The 22,967-nt window shown below is 33.5% G+C and overlaps 2 protein-coding genes across 2 annotated transcripts in view; both read right to left on the bottom strand.

Moving 5' to 3' along the window:
* The window catches only part of Smp_124190 (hypothetical protein), a gene marked incomplete at both ends in the record, with an annotated part of 30,578 nt that extends 14,887 nt beyond the window's left edge, over window positions 1-15,691 (bottom strand). Inside the window, 8 exons of the mRNA XM_018793099.1 lie at window positions 2,260-2,506; window positions 4,338-4,688; window positions 5,919-6,096; window positions 8,607-8,882; window positions 10,613-10,803; window positions 12,551-12,640; window positions 14,476-14,811; window positions 15,608-15,691. Of these exons, the coding sequence (XP_018647645.1) occupies window positions 2,260-2,506; window positions 4,338-4,688; window positions 5,919-6,096; window positions 8,607-8,882; window positions 10,613-10,803; window positions 12,551-12,640; window positions 14,476-14,811; window positions 15,608-15,691 (1,753 nt within the window). The remainder of the gene's footprint in view (window positions 1-2,259; window positions 2,507-4,337; window positions 4,689-5,918; window positions 6,097-8,606; window positions 8,883-10,612; window positions 10,804-12,550; window positions 12,641-14,475; window positions 14,812-15,607) is intronic.
* Window positions 15,692-17,870: 2,179 nt separating this feature from the next.
* Window positions 17,871-21,515, bottom strand: Smp_003790 (hypothetical protein; the record flags this gene model as incomplete). Its single annotated transcript, XM_018793097.1, has 3 exons — window positions 17,871-17,977; window positions 19,156-19,309; window positions 20,946-21,515. The coding sequence occupies 3 exons, from the start codon at window positions 21,513-21,515 to the stop codon at window positions 17,871-17,873; spliced, it is 831 nt and encodes a 276-aa protein (XP_018647644.1).
* Window positions 21,516-22,967: the final 1,452 nt, after the last annotated feature.

Raw genomic sequence — 22,967 nt, 5'->3', positions numbered from 1 at the left:
TTAGGAGTTTGCTTCTCATTTGAGGTTATTTAACGTGAGTTCAAATGGTCAGATTAAACTCATTATGGAATGACTTCCATTATGCAGAAAGTCAAGATGTACTAGCCAAATGTTTTGTCTCAACTTGTGAACACTCCATGGACCTTATATAACATCTCTTGATTCTGAACTTAGGAATATATCAGTTGGCCATCATAAAAATGGAAAGTAAATAAATAACAGGAGTGATTCAGATAGTAGTTTAATTTGGAGTCTCATCGCGAGGCAAGGCCTAACTTGGACTTTGAAGGGAAAAAGAAAAGAAGAAGGCAGGGGAACACATTGAGTCGAGAATTAGAAGCAGACATCAAAAGGAGGAATAGCAACTGGAAACAACTTGAAAGGATTATCCAGGACAAAGTTGGATGGAAAGTGCTAATGATTGGCCTATGCTTCTCTACTAGGGGTATCAGTATTGAGTAAGTAAAGTAAGTTAATTTGGAGTCGATTACTTCCTGTCATGAAGTATACTTAGTAAATCGGAGAAAAAATAACCGAATATTAAAATAAGGACAGTTTTCTAGAGAGAGTATTTTGATGTCGTGTAGAAGTTGCGATACCACTAGAGCTATTTAGTTGTTTCTACAAGCTTATCGGTTGACCTACGTTTTGTGTGTGTTGACAGGAATTACCAAAGTTCTCTATCTGTACAGGGAAGAACCACTACTCTATCAGCAGGAAATATTGCCAAGCTATTGAGTTTGAAAACCAACCCCTGTTGTGAGATCAAAAAAAACATACTGACTAACCACTGAACTAACCGATATCATACTGTTCAGCTAAACTTTATGTTAATCAACGTCTACTGACTGATTTCTAAATTAAGCCATTAAACAGACCTACTGGATTTATCTAGTGTCACTGTAATTACTGGTCTTTATTTTGCTGATCATTCATAGGAATTTGTAAATCTGAACTTTGTAAACATCCACACACATATGATTTGGTAAACACAAAGAGATGTGATGTAATCGTCTACAAGCTGTTTAGGTTTTTAGTGAAGTGTGGATACTGTTTTTACATTAATAATAATTTTCGTCGAATGTTACGTCCACATGGTAACCGATTTAGACCATTATTTCAATATAAATCTGTTGGACTAATTTCTTAATGGCAGGGTGATATAGATTGGCTTTATAGATGCAAGAAAAATAGTAGGTCTCAACATACTGTGATCAGTCCTGTTGAATAGGCTTTTTATCGAACCTTGTTTGTATTCAGCGGAACGGTAGATATGATAAAGTAAGATACTTTCTGGTCCATATAGTCTTTTTATAGACAAGTTTTTTGATTGAAACACATTCTTTTTTAATTAAAAGTATATCTAAGAACTAAAACATGGCATCAGCCCACTGACGATTGAACTAAACCATGTTAGTGGGTGTAGACTACCTGGTTGGTGTCCGTGCATTATCGTAAACCTAGTTAGAGTCTTTTGAATAATATAGGCCAAAATCGATTACAACGGCGCAGATACATCCATTCTTTGTCTTCCTCCAAGTTATAAGCCTCCGAGTTCCGGATACGTTTTCTTATTTCACTTATTTATATTTCGTTGAGTCGTATCTTTGATGCTTAATCCTTTCCATCACTACTGATGCTGTTAATACTACTCTGGAATTTGACCTGACAATTTTACCTCTCTGTGCTAATAGGGTATAGCTATTTGAGCTGATGTACATTGTGACTGACTAACTGAAAGGAAGCTAGTTGTTTGATTGATTTTCGTATGGAAGACGAATGTAGTTTTAAATAACATTAAGTTTATTTAGTAATCGATTAGTACCTCCGGTTCTATTACGAAATAACTATGGTGTTATGTACATATCGCTTATAAAAGCACATATTGTCAACAATATTTTCGGCTAAATTTTAAGAACATAGACTTATCAACTAATAGCTGTCCTATATTGTTTGACAGAAGTCTTTAAAAAGATAACCAGGTAACTCATTTGAAACTTTACCCTATCAACTTCGAGTTTCGATTATCAGATTGTTTTAATTTCACGGTTGTGTTATTTATAATTGTTATTAATTGTCTTTATTATTAAATGTAAATGCATTCTATAAGCTTATTAAGTCGTCGGCTCATTTTCCTCTTATTATTTTCTGTTCTAGATTCTCTCACAAACTTCTCCTCACATTTCTTCATCACGCAAAGTACTTTCAGAATAAATACAAAATTCCCAAAGGTCGAACATTACACTAGATTAAACTTACTCATTTCTTGTTGTTTACGTCCAGCAGATAACGGTAAACTAATAATTTCCGCGATAAATCCATACTTATCATCACTAACTGAACTAGTATGTACATAAACACTAAATTCATCATGGATTGGTGAAGTGATAAATGTGTAGTGTTTATAGGTTAGATCATTTCCATTCATTGATAGGGTACCTTGTGTTATAACTGTAATCACTTGATTTGCAGTTTGATTCACACCATTATACAATTGAATGAAATTCTGTTGCAAGAAAAAGAAAGATTAATGTAAAAGAAAATGATGATGTTTTATTAAAATTAGATAGTAGCTACCGGTGGGATCTTGAAAGCAGACGGATGGGCTTGAATTCCAGTATTGAATTTCACATTGAGACTTGAAACCGGTACCTTTCACCCCAAACATCAATATGATATGCGATGAGCTATTGAGTTCAGGAAGCTAGAGGATTGTTCGATGGGTATGAATTATATTTTTGAGGGTTTTTATTTTGCCGTTGTTGATACACAGAAGTGTGTCTGATCAGTTTTTGTTGGAAAATACCGTCTTTGAGAGGATGCCTCGATATTATTTTCAGCTGCTGGTTGGATTATGAGTCCCAGATGGGCAAAACTAATGTTCTGCATTCCACCAGTAGCCACAATAAAAAAGTACTCAACTTGTAGCTACAAATAATATTCTCTCAAGAAGCTGATTTGAAATCAGTGACTGAACAAATAATCTAGGATATCAGTGACAAGAAAATACAAATGCTTACAAATAAAAATAAAGCAATTGGTAATCCTTGTTGGATTCGAATCCATGCAGTGCGCCTAACTGTAATACTGAATGAATCAAAATAAAACCTTTGATATTCATGAATAGACTTATTGAATATTCTTAGTGTCATACAAGAAACTTACAATCAGTAGATATATAAAATTGATTAGCCTCTGGTAAAATAAATACTGTAGTGAAAGATATGCCAAAAATTGACTTTATTAATAGGTACACTCATAACTATTTTGGAATGTGTATAGAAGGTATATCTCACTATGAATACCGTTTTAACATGGTTCTGATATTGTTCAAGAAACGTAGTAACGTCAGCTGAAGTATGTTCTTTCAATAAACATTTAACTGTTGGACAATTAATTTGTGCTGTGAAGGATGGTAAAGTTTGAAACTGTATAATTCCGTATTTGAATATTTCAGATTGTAAGCGCAAATCTAAGAAATTAAATACGTAATAGCTGTTTTTAAAGACTTGTATTTTCTCATTGTTGAAGTTATGGACTACAATTAATCCGTCTTCATTTGTATGTAAGTACCCTGGGAAAATTTGCTCCATAGTGTATTTAATTTATGACTGACAGTGGGATTCAGGACTCAAGTTTCATTCAGTTTTGGGACTTGATAACTGGAAAGATCTAGATCCTGTTGTTGACGTTCCCATTGGAACACTAAACTAGTATTTTTTGTCTCATAAGTCAGGGCATTATTCACTGAACCACTGAGCTCAGGTAGTCACTAAACCGTTCAGAAGATATGTTATATCTGTGTTATCATAAACTAACTCTCACACAGCTAAATTGTAACATGTAGCTAAGTAACTAAGGACAGGGTTATCTATTTGAATTGATATCACAGTCGAGTGTTTATGAGAGCGAGTAATACTACCTAGTTGTATGAATAGAAATAGACGGAGTGGAATTCAAACCATAGACTCTATAGTATCAACAACCGCTCAGAAATATATCAGGAGTTTCATGTATATCCTTAATTACTTCCTTTAATGAATGCTAACTGATCAACTAAGTAGGACTCTTTGAGACAGAAGTATCGGTCTTAAATCTTTTAAAATAAGTATTATTAAAAATTGGATACATTTATTGTGTGTATGGGGGGGGGTACAGTTTAAATAAAATAGGTTTGGAATTCGCAGTCCAATAGTTGAATGTAAACTGACTTAGAGTATCATGCTATTAAACTGATTCAGATTTCTTTATGATATCCTCTTAATGAAATAGAAAAAAACATTGATCATATTAAATTTGTTGAAAAAGGCAACAAAATTACTTTAAACAACACATACTTCAATCAATGGATCATAATATAAATTAACTGCTAAAAATCTCCATGCTAAACGACGTCCTGGTATTGTTGAACGGAATACCTTGGTACATGAATGTATACCATTCAACCATGAAGAATATTTAAATTGAACTAGAACACGATCTAGCACACTGATCACTTTTTCACTTGAACACATCGGAATAAAACCAAACAAAATCTCTTCATTTTTAAATGGATATTCATTTAAAGGTGAACGGGCAAATTCATTTGATAATTTTCCGTTAAACAGTATATGTCCAGATAATGGTTGTGGTAAAGGGAATAATGAGTGTTGTTCAGGTGGAAATGTTGATGGATTATTATAGAAGGACTGATGAGTTGAATATTGAAAGAAGTAATAAGTTTAAATTAGTTCAAATTTAAGAAAAATGCAATGGTCACAGTGAATTAGATAACTGGGAATTTGTTATTTGGATAATTGTTTGCCATTTGTTAAGTTTATGAAAGTGTATATCATTCAAAAAAAGTTTACATCACAGAATAACATTAGTTAAAGAGGCTAGGTCGTACTGGAGAGATGTTTATTTCTGGCAAAGAACTCTCAAGCAATGAGATAGAACTCTCGGCGTACGGTCTTGAACGACAACGCCTAACCTACAGACCACTGAACCGGAGTCTACCGGTTTATATGTTTAACTTCAATCAGTTCTTAACATGGCACAACCATCTTCTAATGTACTTGAAGGGTAATTGTTTTAAACTCGACTCATTTAAGTTCTTTTGGTTACCCCTTCTCACTGGAACTCCAGAACTACTCTCGAAATTAGTCACTAGCAGATAGATTCCGTAATAATAACTGTGAAGTTCAAAAATTCCCATAAGTTCTTATAATACTTGTGTATTGCTTTACTGTTAGACAAATATGTGAAAAAGGTGGAACTTTATGGATTATTATATTTTGGATTATTACATATTAATATCTTTATTGTGCTTTTATTAAATATTTGGTTTACCGAATTTTCATTTGATCCCAACCGTAAGCTTTCATTCACTTCCCTAACTATAGATATTTGTCCTACCATTCATAAATTACAATTGATTTAATGTATATCTAATGCTCAGTTTTGTATTATAAATGACATGGTTGTATACAGATAGAGGTCTCTCATCTACTATGCATTGTAGTCTTTTAATCGATGTATATTGTGAGTCTTGTATATGTATATATTCAGTAGATTAGCTGTCTTTTCTCGTTTCCTGACTAAACAGAATGGAGGCAGAAAAAAGTTGAATGAACCTATCAACTTCAGAATGAATAACGAAGACAACGGGTTAAGCGGAAGTAAAGTTAAATAGTGGCTAGCAATGGAATTTAGAACTCAGGTGGTTCTGTAAATTGGGGATACGAAAGTTAAAGTCGTAGTATTTCCTCGTTGCATTCTTTATGAGTTATCGAGTAAGCTGTGTAACAGATGAGTCACATTATTTTTATACTTTAATCTTAGTTCATAAAAGAGAACTTAAAGAGGTGTGACGTCACCTGGAACGCTTTATTTCAAACATTATCTGACTAAATAACATACTGAAATTGTTTGCTTACTTTAGAATTTTCTGTCCCAATCGTAACTGGATCAGTAGAATCACTGTTGAATATTGTCAAACCTAATCCGCGCCCAAGGCATTTCGATATAGTACAGTTAGTAAGTTTGACTGGACCATTTGGAGTAATAAGCTCAAGTCCAGAATCAAAACAATTATTAATCTTAATGAATGATAGCCTATTCAATTAAAAATATGGACCAGAAGAACAGTGAGGAAAGAATAATTAGAAAATCTTATTATTCTAGAAGAAATAGTAAAAAATATTGGAAGCTGTGGGGGTCTTGTGGAGTTTGTTTAATTATAAAGCTGATATCATAGACTGAGCTTAACCATACAACCACAGTTGTTTTTTTGGTATGGGACTCCGTAACAGTGTGAACCCGTGACCCCACCACAGAGAGTCGGAACTTAGACCTTCAAATCTCGTGGTGGATTAATGGATGAAACAGCTGTTAGGTGCTTTCTATTTCTCAGTAACTGTTTAAATAAGACCAGTTTATGGTGAAAGTGGTGAACTAGAAGGTATTAAGAACAGACAAGGAGTTTCATGACCAGAACACAAAGTACCTAGGTTGTACAGTCAGTAACTATTCTTTTGGTGCAACGATACAATTATATTTATAAAATATTTGACATGACATAGACACTACCTGAAAAGTAAATTGATTGGAGATGTGAATTTTGTCATTCACGAGTCTATTGAATGAAAATCTAATTACCAAACACAAGTCTTTGCATCTATACAGACATTGACTGGAATTCGAAAACCATGATGTTCATATTAAGAGTGTTGACGTATTAATCCTAGTTCACTGGATTCGACTCTTGAATGGTTTAAAGATAACTGGTAGGTAGCCAATAATTTAGATTTCGTGATTTTCAAAGGATATTTTTTATATTTCTGGAGCTTTCTTCACCTCTAAACTTCATATTCATAGTCATTGATAATATCTTAAGCATTATTATGACACTACTTTAGGTACATTTTTGGATTGAATGTAGAACACTTATAACAATTCAATATTGTAATTTAGAGTCTGAGTCACTGTACTTATAGTTTCCGATTATCAACACGTATAGTGAGCAATAATTTTTAATTGAAACAAGATTAATTTGAAGGTTGTTAACATTAATAAATGGGACTTTCTGAAAAATGATTTGAAATAAGGAAACAATGGATAGTTGTTTCGTCCTATTTTAAGAATGTTCATTAGTGCATAACCATGACTTCACACATAGTAGAATCTATGATCTACAAACCTTTCTGAAATGATAACATATTTAGACTATTGAACAGGAATCAAATAGCTGATATTTTCAGTTTCAACCAGGTTACAATCCAGTAGTATTATTCTCATCCAATATCATTTATGAGTTACTATCTTACTTTAAACATAAAAAGATCACGATTCCTCATTAAAAATTAAAAAAGTGACTTGCAACGACTTCCCAATTAGCTTACGACTATTGTCAACAATTTAAGTAGTTTGAATTAATACTCAGTATATTTTGAAGTTAATTTTAATCAGGAAGTAATGTTAGTTGAAGAATCATTGGAAATCTAGAATGTACTGTTTTTATTCACTGTCAGTTTAATGTGTACTACCATTAGTCGACACATATCTTCTTTAGTAATTAGACTTTTATTAGTGAATTACCAAATATAAGTGGTGTGTGGTCAGTGAATGTAAGTGTAATTGGCCGTTGAACGTGAACTGATGGATACAGCTTACTTACTTACTCACGCCTGTTACCCCCAATGGAGCGTAGGCAGCCGACCAGCATTCTCCAACCCACTCTGTTCTCGGCCTTCTTTACTAGTTCTATCCAACTTTTGTTCATTCTTCCCATATCTGTCTCCATGAGAAGAATGGATACGGCTTACTGACTATTTAATTTATAATTTCCTTCCTATTATTGTTTTCTCCTCCGAACTGTTGTCTATTCTCTGGTTCTCTTTATTTGATTGGGTATCTTATATCTGGCATAGTGTGATCGAGTGTGTATAACATATTAATCTAGTATCCAGTCTAGTGGTAGCATAGTCCAGGTCAACGATTATATTTTCGTGTTATGGTAGTGACAAACAGAAACTACTTTCAGTTTACCGATATATCAATAATTTTACATGATACACGGTGTAATAGAATCACCTTTTCTATGCTCACTTGTTCATGTATTAGGAAAATTATGTATTCTTCGAGATGAATGGTTGAGTTTGTAAAGAGAAACGCTTCTAGTGATGCTGTTCAAAATCAAAATTAAAGCACCACAATCAAATCATCCAGCTCAGAGAAAGCAATGCAGAAGAAATTTTTTCGATATTTGGATAAATTTAGGAAGGAGCAAATAACATTTTGTTTGTAAATCGTAAATTGATCTCAGTCAAGATACCATTGAAACCAGAGAGCACTGGATAACTTTTTCATCTTAGTGTGGAATTCTTCATCAATGTAGACATATAATCTCTTAATGGATCGGACACAAAATATTTTAGCCTCTGAAGCTGTAGGTAAGCGATACTAGGGAGTTCCATATCTGAATAAAATAGTATCACTGTGCCCTTTGGTTTTCAATGGTATCTCAATTGAGATTATTCTGTGGTGAACACAACCTACAAACTAAACCGATCTACACAAGAACCCTTTGATCAGTCTTTTAATGGAATATTAACATTTATACTTACTTTGGATAAGCATACACTATAGTCAATGCTGGAACACGTTCACCATGTAGTAAACCAGCATTTTCTATATTAATATATTCAAGTACAGATTGTTTTTTGGTATAAGTCATGTGATTATTGGGTAACATGGTTGGATAGTGTTCAGAATTAGGTTGTACAATGCGAATATTACCCCAAGTCGAGGTAGATAAATCTATGGTTTTTTTGTCCATTGATAAGGCTTTATTGGTTTGAGGTACACAACGTAAAAAGGCAAAGTCTTTGCGCTTCAAACACCTAAAAAGTGTCGGAGAATAGAGATATTTATATTTATATATTTATATATTTATAATGGTGTTTTGGTTAGTAGTATAATTAGATTTGAAAACTATTTGTAATTGTGAAACAGAAGTAGATAGAATAAGTTTCTGCTTTTATGATAAAACTAGTAGAAAAAAAGATTTAATTCAATTCACACAACTGACTGTGTTCGTGAAACTAAACAATAATGTTTATCAAATTCAATGAATCCATCGTATTTTACCTGATTCTCCTCAAAACTAGATACAATCTAATAATGGCTCCTGAATGATAAAGATCCACGACTTCGACATAAAAAAATCACGTCCGACAACGCTTAAATTCTAGACCACTGAACCAGAAATTGATGGCTTATGTGTTATACTTACTTACGCCTGTTACTCCTCATAGAAGAACATAGGCTGCACACCAACATTCTCAATCGAACTATGTTCTGGGCAATCCTTTCCAGTTCTTTCCAGTTGCTATTCATCCTTTCCATGTCTGCTTCCAATTCAAGACTCAGTGTGTTCTTTAGTGTTTCTCTTTTCTGTTTCCCTTCAGGATTCCAAGTTATAGCTTGTTTCGTGATGCGGTTTTATGATTTCCGCAATGTGTGTTCTATCCACCTCGGGCATCTTTTCTTAATTTTCTCATCAGTTACAATTTGGTTTGTTCTCTCCCACAGTAGGCTGTTGCTGATGGTATCAGGTATATATATATGCTTGAATCATATCAATTGCTTCGCTTCGATTTGACTCTGAGTACGCTTCTGTATTCGCTTGCTCGCGCGCATTGACCCTTGTGATCGAATTCGCTTGGTGTGCCTATAACTTTGTTATCTGCACTATCCAATAATAAAATGTAGTCGGCACTTCGTGTTGCCTTTTGGATCCATAAACCGTTGGGATTTAATTAATAACGGTCATCAGGGTGATTGATAAACGAAGCCTAAGGAATTATCTCGAAGCCAAGCCACTACAGTGAGACCCTTTTCCGTTATCTTCGGAGGGTAAGTATTTAATACCCAACCAAGTTTGCTTTCAACTGGTCAGGAGTTCTCGTTGGAATTCTGTAATTACCTCTTGATATTAGTCAGTGATGAGCATACAGTAATTACCGGTACTGAGGTTTGAGGGAGTCATTGTATGTTGTTCATATCACGAACTGATCTAAGTCAGATATCCATTCAAAACTAGTAAGCACTTAACAGCTGTTTCGTTCTAGTATGGGGCTTCTCAGGAGTGTACAATCACAACCCCGCGATGTCGTGAACTGACTGAAATTAGACGATTACACCATTAGGTTCCAGGTTAAGGGTTTAAGGGTTAAGTATTCGTTGTGAGGCTGAAAGTCCTGGGTTAGATCCTCTTGTTGGGGTCGTGGGTGAGCCTCGTTTTAGGAAAAATAGCTATCCAATGTTTGTCGGTCCTAAGTGGATGTCTGACTTTGGTCGTTTCGTGATATCAATAACATTCGATAATCCCCACGGTATTCGATTTCTAATAACGATTCAATAAGTCCAGTTATCTAGAAACTTAAATTAGTAAATAGATAAGTGTCAGCAATGAGCCAGATTTCACCAAATTGAACCATGGTTTTAAATATGAATCGGTCCGATTTCTTAAAAGTATCTCATTAACCGGGAAGTTTAAAAGCCACGGATGGTATCATGAATGCTTAGATCTTAGTTATTTTCATTCAGTAATTAATACATTTGTACTTACTGAACAGCATCATAATTTAGTCTTCTACGACAATAAGCTAGTTTACTTTCGAATCCATTACATGTGTAACTTTCCATCCAAATATGCTTGATATTCAATAAATTTTGGAACCCGTAAACATAATGATCATAGAGATTTGAAAAGCGTACAATTGCAGTCAATGTAGATACATTGAACTCGGAACAAACTACCTTGGAATGAAGAAAAATAAAAAAGAATACGGATTCGTTGCATCAATGTGTATTCAAAGATATGTCTGAGTAAGAAATGAATTAAAACAAGAAAGATATGTAGCTCTACAAATTAAGGTAAATAAAATAGTAAGATTTCAAACGTTTGGCATTTAACAGTATTAAGTTTCTTTCTACACTTTAAATCACCGACTAGCTAAATAAAAAAAACAATTGAAAATTAGGGAGGATCGGATAAGTGTTTATTAGATTATGGGATTATTGAGCAATGAGGATCCACAATACCACCGTCAAGGATTACACCCCTCGATTGTGGGTGAGTTATCTTCAGATGATTAAGTTAGGGTCCAGTGGTTCTCAAATCAAACTTTGATCGATTCACAATAACCTATGGTAATCGTTCGTAGTTATCGGGAATACTTATTTTACACCAAAAATGATATCAAACTTCACAGGTCTGCTATAGCTTCTCATTAGAACATAAGAAGTTTTTTCTTAAAGTAAGTTACTTGTAGACAGATGAGTTTTGTATTTCGAAGGTTGTAGAAGTTAGTTGACTGCCAAAAGAACGGTTATCTAGTGAACATTAGTCAGTAAATTTGGATGATGTTCAAGTTGACGAACTTCCACATCCTTTCTATGCTTATAAACTATTTTTCTGTTTGAGATATTTTAGTGAACTATTTAAATTTTTTTTTACAATATGACTGTGTAAATAATTACATGATGTACATAATGAGAAAAATTTACAATAAATGATAGTTTGCCTATCTGTTAGTCTACATTATGGATTAACTTTGGTTCAACAACTATTGAAAGCCAATAAACTCAAAACATGTTTCATTCTGGAGTGGGACTCTTTGATGGTTTTCATTGACAACCCCGCCAGGGATCGATTCTATAACCTTCGAGTATCCCAGAGTCCTCAGCCCTTAAACCAATGAGTCAGTATCCAATAGCTAACATTTCTCTTCTTTAACTTTTTAGTACAATTTTTAATGTAAGAAATTTTGATGACTTCCAAAAATCGAATTCATTGAATAGCTGGATTATATTGAATGGTCATTTGGTCAATAAAAGTGTTTGACAATAAAATTAAGATATTGGTTTAATACGTTTTTCAAAATAGTTAAAAGATAATTGTCATGATTTTAAATGATGCATAAACCTCATTATTATTGTTAGTATTGTACAAGATCTGATAGAATTCGCAGATGGAATGTTGATTACACTGGTAAGGTATATCCATATGTATACCCTTATCCACATGAGTATAGGATGAATAATTTATTTCTTATCAATTATTTTTATATTGGCTTTATTTCAAATGAAGCTGTTGTCATGAGCTAAAAAACAGAAAATCATTGAAAAGCAAGGTAACTGATTTCCGTGAAGGTAACTTTCATTGTAAATGAACATCAACTGGAGAACCAATGAACAATCAATCAGAACTCTATTGTTACTTCATTCTAGCTGGAGGTTTTTTAGGAAGCTCCATTCTCAGTCATGAGTGGTATGAGACTCATAACTTTCAAGTCATTTAACGATAATGATGCTATTGAACCAAATAATAAGCAAACACTCAACACTTTACATTTTCAAACTCAGTCAGATCAAAGTATAACAAAACCTGGATTCAATAACATCGGGGAGTTACCATTTTCCAGCACATAAAGAAATATATCCAAACATTTTTATTAGAAAAAAAGTCAATAAATGTTAAATTGAAAATTTTCATTTTGTTTACTTGGGCTACACGTGTAGAGAATTGTTTATCACAAGCAATATACCAATTTCTGGTTGAATAATTAAAAAATTGAACAAACCCTTCGTTAGACTAATAATAAAAACGAAAAAAAAATAAAACAATAAATTAATAGAACTTTTTATAGATTAGGATAAATTTAAATCAGAAAAGTGACAATCATCGTTTATGTACACTCATGAGTTAGTAATGCATCAGTTCTCAGACCTTCAGGCATCTAGATAAGTGAGTTACGTTTAGACGTTCGAATTGGAATCTAGTGGATTACATTTCCAACTTTATTCAACTCATGATGTAACACAATATTCATATAATATCAACATTGGTGACTATTTCAATCCTTCCAAGGATGAGCTCACTCTATGTTTATATAGAAATTTTGTAAATTCCAATCACGTACTAGTTAGGATTTCTTCGGATTTTCCATAAAATTAAAAGTCTATCATTGAACAGTTAGTGCTTCTCGATTTAATCATAAGAAGTTAATTGTTATTTGTTGAGTTCCTAAATAATATCCTGTATCTGGTAATAATTTGTACTTGCAGGAGATTAACCACCTGATTCACAATTCGACAAATTTGTTCTGAGGAGAACCGAGGAATATTTCGTCCTAACTAACAAACACACATACATACACGAACACTAACCTTGATGTTGTCTTCACCACATAGATCTAATAAATGAATGATTCAGTCAAGTAATAGATCTGATCGCTTTTGGTGTGAAATGTTTGATGATTATTTTTAGTTAACAGACCTATATGGTCTATCTTTGTTATTCTCATCTAAATAATCAGATACTTTCACTATATGGAGTAATCAATAAATATGTAGGGCTTGAATGACTTGGATAAGTTGATGATGCGGTCTTCATTCATGTGTAATAAGATGTATGCTATAAGAGACCAGTATTGAAAACTTCTTATAATTAACTTTCTATGCTATTTTCTTGTCAATGAGATTTAACCGTGGATCAGTCTGATAACCGAGGAGAATTAGGGCTAGGTTTTGTGCTGACTGGTACTCACATACTAGAGGTATTTGGATTAATAGGAGAACTGATACCTCCTCATTGATTTGAACCTGTATAGTTTGAAAAGCTGTGATTGAACTATTTTAAGTTATGAATGACATGCTGAAAGACGGAAATATTGCTGTTTTGTATTCAATGTCGTACGATTCATTCTTTGGTTTTGTTCAAATTCTGGCTATCAGGAATCGCTCCCCTGATGTCACCGTTAAGATAGGTTCTAACATATCAGGTAGGTTGGTTGGGAAGGGGACTAAAAGCAGCGACTTGGCGTTCAAGTGCGTTGATTTGCTGCCAACTGTAATCGGTTGTGACTTTGGTAAGATATTTTTACCCCAGACAAGCAGCATCTTCACCAATACTGACTTCTTTTAGAGGATGGGGGTGGTTTAAAAAAATATGCCAACCGATAACTACATATTAAACGAATAGTAGAAAATTTAGCTTCAGTGAAATCCACCTATTATCTCAAACTACCGAGTACCTATTTATTAGAAATTAAAATTATTAAGGGATGAAGAGTTTTAATGGCAGTTGGATGCTTGAGTGTTGTTTATTCTTAAAAAAAGCAGTGACAACAGTGGTACTGTACGAAGTTGAATTTGTATTTTTAGTGCTGAATACTGTACTTTCGTCAAAATACTATTTGATCGTGAAGTATCTAGTAAACAATACAGGACGTTTATTTAATTTTCCGTGTCTAGCTTAAGATTTATTGGGGGAAAAAGTATGACTTTTAAACTATGAAACAAGAAGTGTACACTGAAGAATCTACTTTGTGAAGGAACGACAAAATTTCGGAATTACAATGATGCTTTTAATTAAATTGAAAATAATATAATTAAAGCTTTAATAATAACAGCCAACCTGTTATTTACCTGTTCACCTCCTATTAGTCTAACGTTTTCTGTAGATAGAGTTATCCTACCAATTGATGAATAAGTCTCAGTTGTTGGTCTATGATTATTATTAGTGTTCACAATGTTAGGTTTTCTCAATTTTGTGAACATTAAATTCGATTTTATCATTGAACTAAACTGATTATTTTCCAATTGAGAATTATTTATAGATGTAAAAATTATAGGGTTATCATGTGTTCCACGTGCTTCTATTCGACCAAGAACTAATAAACCAATATGTGGAGCAAACTCAAATTTTACACCAGCTTCAATTTGAAGTTCTACTCCAGGCATTACAGTAATATCTGACATGATCTAGAAAAGAAAACAATGCAGTTATTGGGCTACTGAAATACTTTTAATCTTAGATTAAAATCAAATATAATGTTCAGTTAATTGAAATAATTAGCCAATCTAAGTTAGACTACCATTTAAGACTTGGAAACAATGAACGGCCGTTTAGTCCTAGTGTGGGACTTCTCAGCGGTGTGCATCCACGCAAGGGAATCAAACCCAGGACCTTCAGTCCAATGATTAACCGTAACCAGTGAACCTAAACCGGGTCGCATGTGAGACAATTACCCACAGAAGACGGTCGCTCAATGTTGTTGATTGATTAGTTTTAGACATTAAACTACCGGATGCGTTTCTATGACTCGCATCTGCTTATAATGCGAAACACTTGTAAATTTAATAAACCTTCAAAAATCAGAAGCTGGAGTCTTAATTGTAACGAAATTTTCTTTCTCGGTCCCGATGTTACCCTACCTTACAAAATGATCAGAGACTAAATGGTGACATTCTTTAGCATCATCTCCGATTTGAATGATTTAAATTTTATCCTGATTATGTTGTCTGGATGAATAATGAAAGGATCACGATTAGACTAGCCAACTCGAGGAGCTAAACTTCCCAAAAGTCATTCTTTAAGCTACAAATCGTCTCCACCATCTCAAGTAATATCATCATATTTTGTAAAAATCTGAAATATTTCACACTGTGAAAGTCCAGTCTCTTACGTAAGAGACCAAGGATTCTTTATTTTTTAATTAAAAAATTCCAAATCCAAAATACCTGCACAAAATTCTGTCAATATAGTTTATATACTTACTTTATAAGGTTTTAAACGGCTTGGGACAAATAGATCGCTTTCTATCCGACCATTCAAGACTTCTTCCACTTTTAGTGGATTCATTTTCGGAGGCGTTGAAAGTTTCGGTGATAAGTTACTAGTGATAGGCTAAAAATTTTAAAAAATGTTCATAAAAATAAATATAATTATTTCTGGTAATAATGTAGTAAACGAGAACACAAGTGGGGACAATCGAGTGTATTTGAACACAAAATTCTAGAATCACTTAGTAAAATCTGAGAACCATACAGCAAGTACTCCATTTGCAAAATGTTAATCAATTGTCTCAAACTTCATTCTTCATTCGTTTTCATACTAATCATTCTCTGTTCTCTTTCTCTTTTCTATGACCTTCTTAACCTTCTGCCGGCAGGTATTTCACTTTCAATTGGTGATGCATACTACTTATATCTATCGATATCAGTAGCACACACCATAATAATAAATATATTTTTATTGTGTCCCGATGAGTAGAAAAATTGTATTTCTGACGTTTCTTGATTTAGTGTAAACCACTTTTTCATTTGCTCTGAAGAAGTGGCTTACAATAAGTCATGAAACGTCAGAAATACAATTTTTCTACTCATTGGGATATAACAAAAATATATTTATTATTAACTTCCAAAGCAATGCTCAATTTATTTAAAACCATCAAGTCTGACCTTTGCATTGATACTTATAATTATTTCTGATTTGTCGCGATTTCATTTTTCTTCGATTATCATTATAATGCCCACAATTAATTATGAATATTTGGTGGTTGAAGCCGGCAGATAGTGAACCTTTCTCGATATATAGATTTTGTGGCAATTGACACTCATCAACAACTTGTACCTGCGACATTGTGGAAACCGATACTTGCTGTGTGACTTGAGCCTATGCCAACCACCTTTACAATCTGAAGCGTTACCACTATGCTGCACGGATAGCCACTGACCTACTATGGAACTAAGACTTTCATTCTCAATCACCGCCTTACTCTCAACACAGTATGCGCAATGTCGAACCACTTAGACTAGTGATTGCATTGTGGCTTGGTCAATAGAATTCAACCAAAACCAAAGGATTAGACAAAAATGACACTGGTCATTATTCTTCGGGTCTATCATTTATGATTATTGATGTCATAAGTCAGCCAACTGTACAGAAAACGCATATTCAATAGTAACTAACTTTGAATTGGATTTCCAATCTAATCACTTGTTGAATGTCAGACATTTATCATCAATGAATTTGTTAAATCATGGCTGTATATATTCTAGATTGAGTGAAACTAAAAATGTAGATTATTATAAATATTGGTTTAATGATCTTAAAGTGTTCGGCTCACTCATAGATTCGGAGGCTTGAAGTAAACTGATAAGTAAACTCAAGCTCGAGATAAACTACTACCTGGTGTTTCATGGTTTCTAATAGTTTATTTAGGCTGATATCATTGGGTATAGACAACGTTCTTTGAATATTCCAAAAGACATTACAGATTCAAGACTGAATATTATCTGACATATTTTATGTCTGAAATATTTAGCTTGTTCGTGATAAGGTATAAATAAACTCACTACATTTACTCCTATCCATGAGGCGTGTAACACAAAAGTCAGTCTCCTGAAACAGCAAGTTACATTAAAGTAAGTGATCAGTTCACTCATGTAAGGAAGTTATAATTTGAATAACTCGGTGGAAACGTTCCTAACTGAAAAGTCAATATGAAAAGACCTTAGACCTCATTAAAGTAGAATAGATAATAGTTTTCTACACATGCCGTATATATTAGAATTCACGGTCAATAGTGCCTACTTCTTAAAATAAATGAGCATTTCAAGGTGGCGTCAGATAAATGAATACCATTTGAATAACTGGTGGTCACCATGTAGTACTGGAAAGCTGTTGATCCTGTGCCAACTTAGGATCTTTATGACTTATAGTAAGCATGTTACAATAATGAGAGAGATATTGTGGTGTGTGTTACTTATGTCGACATATGTAGTATATAATGATAGTCAGGATTAGAATAGCAGTAGAATGTTGAGAATATTAAGAAGGGAAGAATGGAAACAAAAAGTAATTGGTTTGGAAATGCAGGAAGACTGAAGTCTGAGACAGTTAATGAACTTTTTGCAAATGGAGTATTGAAGTATGGTTTTTCTCTTTTATCAAGCAACTCTGTAATTTGTCTCTAGTATAATCAGTTGTCCTCGCCTGTGCCCTCCTTCACAATAATATGGCTGCACATTTGAAAAACTTAACGATAGAAAGAAGTACTTGTCATACAGTACATTATTTCTACCAGTTGTTTAATTAACGTCGAATTGTCTCGAACACCTAAATTATCTAATGCATCAGATGTTCCTTGGATAATAAAGAGGAGTCAAAATGAACAACTCGATCTTAACAAGCTTACGGTCTATCTGATATAATTCACAATATTATAGTTACTAATTATTTGTAGGTAGACGTCTCTCAATATTGGGACTTTTCATCCAGTTACCATTTTAAACCTACTACTCAAGTTGTTCACTGATTAGTTATGGGGTTGATCTAAACCAATCAATACTATTGACCTGGTGAAGTTGCTGCAGTAAAAATTGTTATCATAAACGTTTGTATTTTAATCTTATTGTGACGTAATAATGACACGTGAATGACACCCATTTTCTGTTTGTTACTTTGTCTGCAATGGTACATTATATTTAGTTCATTATTTATGCTTAAGACATCAACCCTTCCATGAATCTTTCCATTTTCTTTCTCCTTACTGGTATACACTCGTCGTTGTTACAATGTCATGGTATGCAAGCCCTTTGATCATTCTTATCACTGTTTCATATTATTATCTAGACCGAACTTTAATAAATAATTACCGATGAGATATATTCTGTTTTCATCAAAGTTAAGACTCAGATCATGTCGGTTTCTTGAGTCGTTGTTTTGAAACAATGCGAAAATATTATTATGACCCTTATTCAATAAAGAAAAATTTATTGTTATCATGTAGTTTTATATCTATCCCAATGGTGATAAACAAATAAATAAGAATGGTAAGCAAAGATGGACAGTGACTAGCAGTGGAATCCAGTTTGACACGCGTTTCGTCCTATTTGGGACTCGTCAGCTGGATGTACCTGCATCTCAGAGTTGATGTTCACTCTAGGACTCGAACCCAGTACCTTTTACTTCAAACGCCATCGCGTTATACACTCGGCCACTGATTCCTGATAGCCACTTGAATGTGCGATGGGGTGAAGTTTAAATTCATTTAGTATTGTTCGTTTTGAATCTTCCCATCAATGTGTTAGGACTGCAACTGGTCAGTCTCTTATGGCATATGTGCACACTGTGCGTATTGCCTTAATTCACAATCATGGACCAGTTGCAGTCCTAACTCATCGATGGGAAGATTCAAACAAACAATACTAAATGAATTTAAATAACTAAGAACTTGAAAAATTTCACATATTCGACAAAAACCAAATGGATACTTACATGAAATGAAGTTAGATAATTATTGAAATTTATTAAAGACAAACTATTCCATTGATTAAAATCAAATATATGTTGACGTATTTCTGTTATATTTGAACTAGCCCAATAATTTTGTTGAGCATCTAAGAAGTTTGGAATTTGTATAGATTGTATACCAGCAATTAATTCATAGCATGGGTGATTGTTGACTGAAATAGACTAGAATTATAGATTACATTTAATAAGAGAAGTGTTATTAGTCAGAGTAAAATGTCTGTTTAAAAAATATGTAAGTACTGTACACAATCTAATGAACTGTTGTACAGGAATTGCTAAGTCGATAAAATTGTATCTTTATCCGATTAGTAAATCTTTTATCACGAGCCTCAGTAATTGTGCTCAAAAAACTAAATAGTACTAACCTTTCATAGGCTGCTATTTGAACTAAAAGCTACTTTTTAAATCAGTCAGTATTATTCCTCACTACTGGAAGATCTTTTTTTATAAAATGATCTTTCTAAATATGTTTAGTACATGGTTAGCAGTCCCATCCAGGACACGAGTTATGTCCTATTCAGTGCATACACTGAGACTTCAATGAAATATGTTTTGTTGTAAACGTGCACATCGTTATCCACTGAAGTACTAAGTCCATACAAGAACTAACTTGTTCATTAGGTATGACTGTGTTAGTATGGGTTTGTAGTTTCTCGTTGTTGGTATTCAGGACTAAAATCTTCCTAAAGCCTATTTATAGTTTCCGTTTGTTACTGACTTTTTGATATTTTTTAAGTGATTACTTTTTATGTGTAGATGTGTATATACTTGCATTCAATGGGAAAATACTTATTGTTAGGTAGTAGAAGACAGTCTTCGATAATTTGAAAGGGTATACTGAACTCTACTAGATGTCCCGTATCAAGTGAACAAGTATAGAGCTGTTAATGAACCTTAACAGCCCCTTACTCATCCGAGAAGATTAGTGTTTGGAAATATAGTGCTCCTGATGTAAATGGCTCAGCGGGAGCAGTTTAATTGGTAAGTGTGGGTGGACAAAGTGAGTTTGGGAAGTCCACCGTTATTTCCTATTCTAACGATAGGACGATTATAGAATAGGTCATATACCCTGGCTCAGACAAACATTTTTAGCAGAGCTTGTCTGTTCCACTGAGTTCTTAGTTTACTTACAGGGTCATTGAAGAGCTATAGCTTCAGGAATATTTAGGCTTCTTAATAGTACTTGTTAAGCCTGACTTTTTCCTAACCTGGATCATTTATTTATTGACAAATTTTAATTTGTGTCCTTGTTAAGGAGGATAATTAACTCTTCTTCGATGATGTCATCGGAGCAAATAAGTTTGGTACGATGTGTTCAACTTTCAACCAGGTTTCTCTAGTACCTAAAGGGTACAGAACTGTAAAAAATGAATGCACTGACCAACTGATATTGATTTTCTACTTGGGAAGTTTTTGTAGTTCCATCCAATTTTCATGTTACTAAGGTGTTTAAAAATGACATATCAACATTATATCCTACTTTCAACATAAAGGTGACAAATCGATAAATTCTGATAAATCTCTTAAATGTACCAATCTTATCTGATCTATTCAGGTCACATTGCCACAATGATAAAATAGAATTCAATCAGAATTAAGAATTACTAAGTAATCAACAAAAATAATAAATAGATAGACTGTTTGGTATTTTTATGATATCTTCTGGATGGTTAGTTTCATTACCAGTTTCTTGACGGTTAAATCTTATCTATATAAAACCATTTCTTAAAATGAATACTTAAATTCATTTAGTGCATCCCTTTTGAAGTCAATGTATTGAGTTTGTTAATCAACTCACCTTACAATTCTCAAAGCTATTATGCCTGATTGTAATATTTTGTGTACCAAAAACTCCCATTGTATAACATTCCCATGGATTCATAAATTGAAATCTTTTCTCACTATTCATGCATATATCATTATCTTGAAGAATATTTTTCTGCATAAAAGATTGAAGTGTAACCGAGTCACGTGACTGACCGTCACCTTTCAGTTGAATAATATATGAACAATTTTTATTACGTAAGAAATGATTCTCTGACAAGAAGATTTCACGTTCCATACCATAAGATTGTATTAAACCATTTTCTGTGATTTGTTTTTCATCGAATAAAATATTTTGACAATAATTTTCTAAAAATTGATTATTTTCAATGTTTAATTTTGCTGTATAACCAAAAATTTGTAAATGAAAATTCTTATTAAAATTGAATTGATTACGTAATAAGGAAATTTGATGACTAATTACACCAGATTCATAACGCCAATTAAATTCATTTGAGATAAAGGGTAGATAGAATTGTAAACCATGGTGAAAAGATTTGTACATTGGGAATGATGATGAAGAGAAGGGGAATGGATGTACCATGTTTATCTCATTGTTGATTAATCCATTTTCAATGAATTTATTATTAAATATATGATAAGACCAAATGTTATTTGCATATTCAATAGGATTATGTTCAATTAATAAACTTCCATAATTATTATGGATGAATTCACAATTTGTAATATTATAGTTGATGAATGAAAGATGTTCAATAGACTGTTTAAATTCTTTATAATTTGGATGAAACCAACCATTAGTGAATTGTGTTACTGATATTATATTCATTCCTGTATACAGATTGTTTCTAAAATGTTGACATTCGTATCGGTAAGGATTAAGAAATAAATGTTACGGTAGATTTATTAGTAGTTAAAAAAAATTAAAACTTAGTTATGTTAGGATAGTATGAGACGTTTTTAACAATAGTCCGGTACTTGCTTACTTATTTACTTACTTACTTACGCCTGTTACTCCCAATCGAGCATAGGCCGCTGACCAGCTTTCTTCAACCCACTCTATCCTGGGCCTTCTTTTCTAGTTCTATCCAACTTTTGTTCATTCTTCCCATGTCTGTCTCTATTTCTCGGCGTAATGTGTTCTTTGGTATTCCTCTTCTCCTTTGACCTTCAGGATTCCATGTGAGGGCTTGTCTTGTGATGTAATTAGGTGATTTCCTCAAAGTGTGCCCAATCCACTTCCAGCGCTTCTTCCTGATTTCTTCCTCCTCTGGAATCCGGTTTGTTGTCTCCTACAGTAGAATGTTGCTGATAGTGTCTGGACATCTGATCCGAAGTATCTTGCGTAGACAGCTGTTAATAAATACTTGTATCTTCTGGATAATGGCTTTCGTAGTTCTTCACGTCTCCGCCTCATACAGTAGAACTGTCTTGACATTTGTAGCTCCTCCGAGGGCTACTGCCGGTCCCAAGCCCGGGTAAAGGAGGAGGGTTGGGCATGAGGTTAGCGACCCCATCCCGTAGAAAACCAACTCGCTAAAAAAACGCTAACAATAGTCCGGTGATACTAACTATTTGGCAGTTCGACTGCTTGATATGAACTGATTCATTTATAGTTGGTTAAGACACATGACTAAAGACTTACATATTATCACTTAGAATTTAGGAAATTCAGTTATGATAAAAATGATTGCGACTAGTGTAGAAGTCTCGTAGAAACTGCTAAATTCTACAATGTACATCACGGAGCGACTTTAAGTAGGCAGGGATCGAAAAGTAGAGTACTAGACAGTCTTCTGTTGTGTTATATATTTATTCATTAGTGCTCATCCATGGCTATGGAGAAGAACTCTCAACCTTTTAGACCACTGGACTAATAATCTAGTTTTGTTCATTTCTAACTTGAACCAATCTTCAGTATTGTGCAGTTATCTTCCTGTCCTATTCGTGGGTAACTGTCTCGGACAATACTTGGGTAAACTCTACTAGTCACACCTCCTCACTAGAAGTCCAGAAGCTACCTCGAAAAATTAGT

This window comes from Schistosoma mansoni, chromosome 1 (assembly GCF_000237925.1).
Source record: "Schistosoma mansoni strain Puerto Rico chromosome 1, complete genome".
Classification (NCBI taxonomy): Eukaryota; Metazoa; Platyhelminthes; class Trematoda; order Strigeidida; family Schistosomatidae; genus Schistosoma; species Schistosoma mansoni.
Note: the sequence above shows the minus strand (reverse complement) of the source record. Positions and strands in the feature narration are given on the sequence as shown.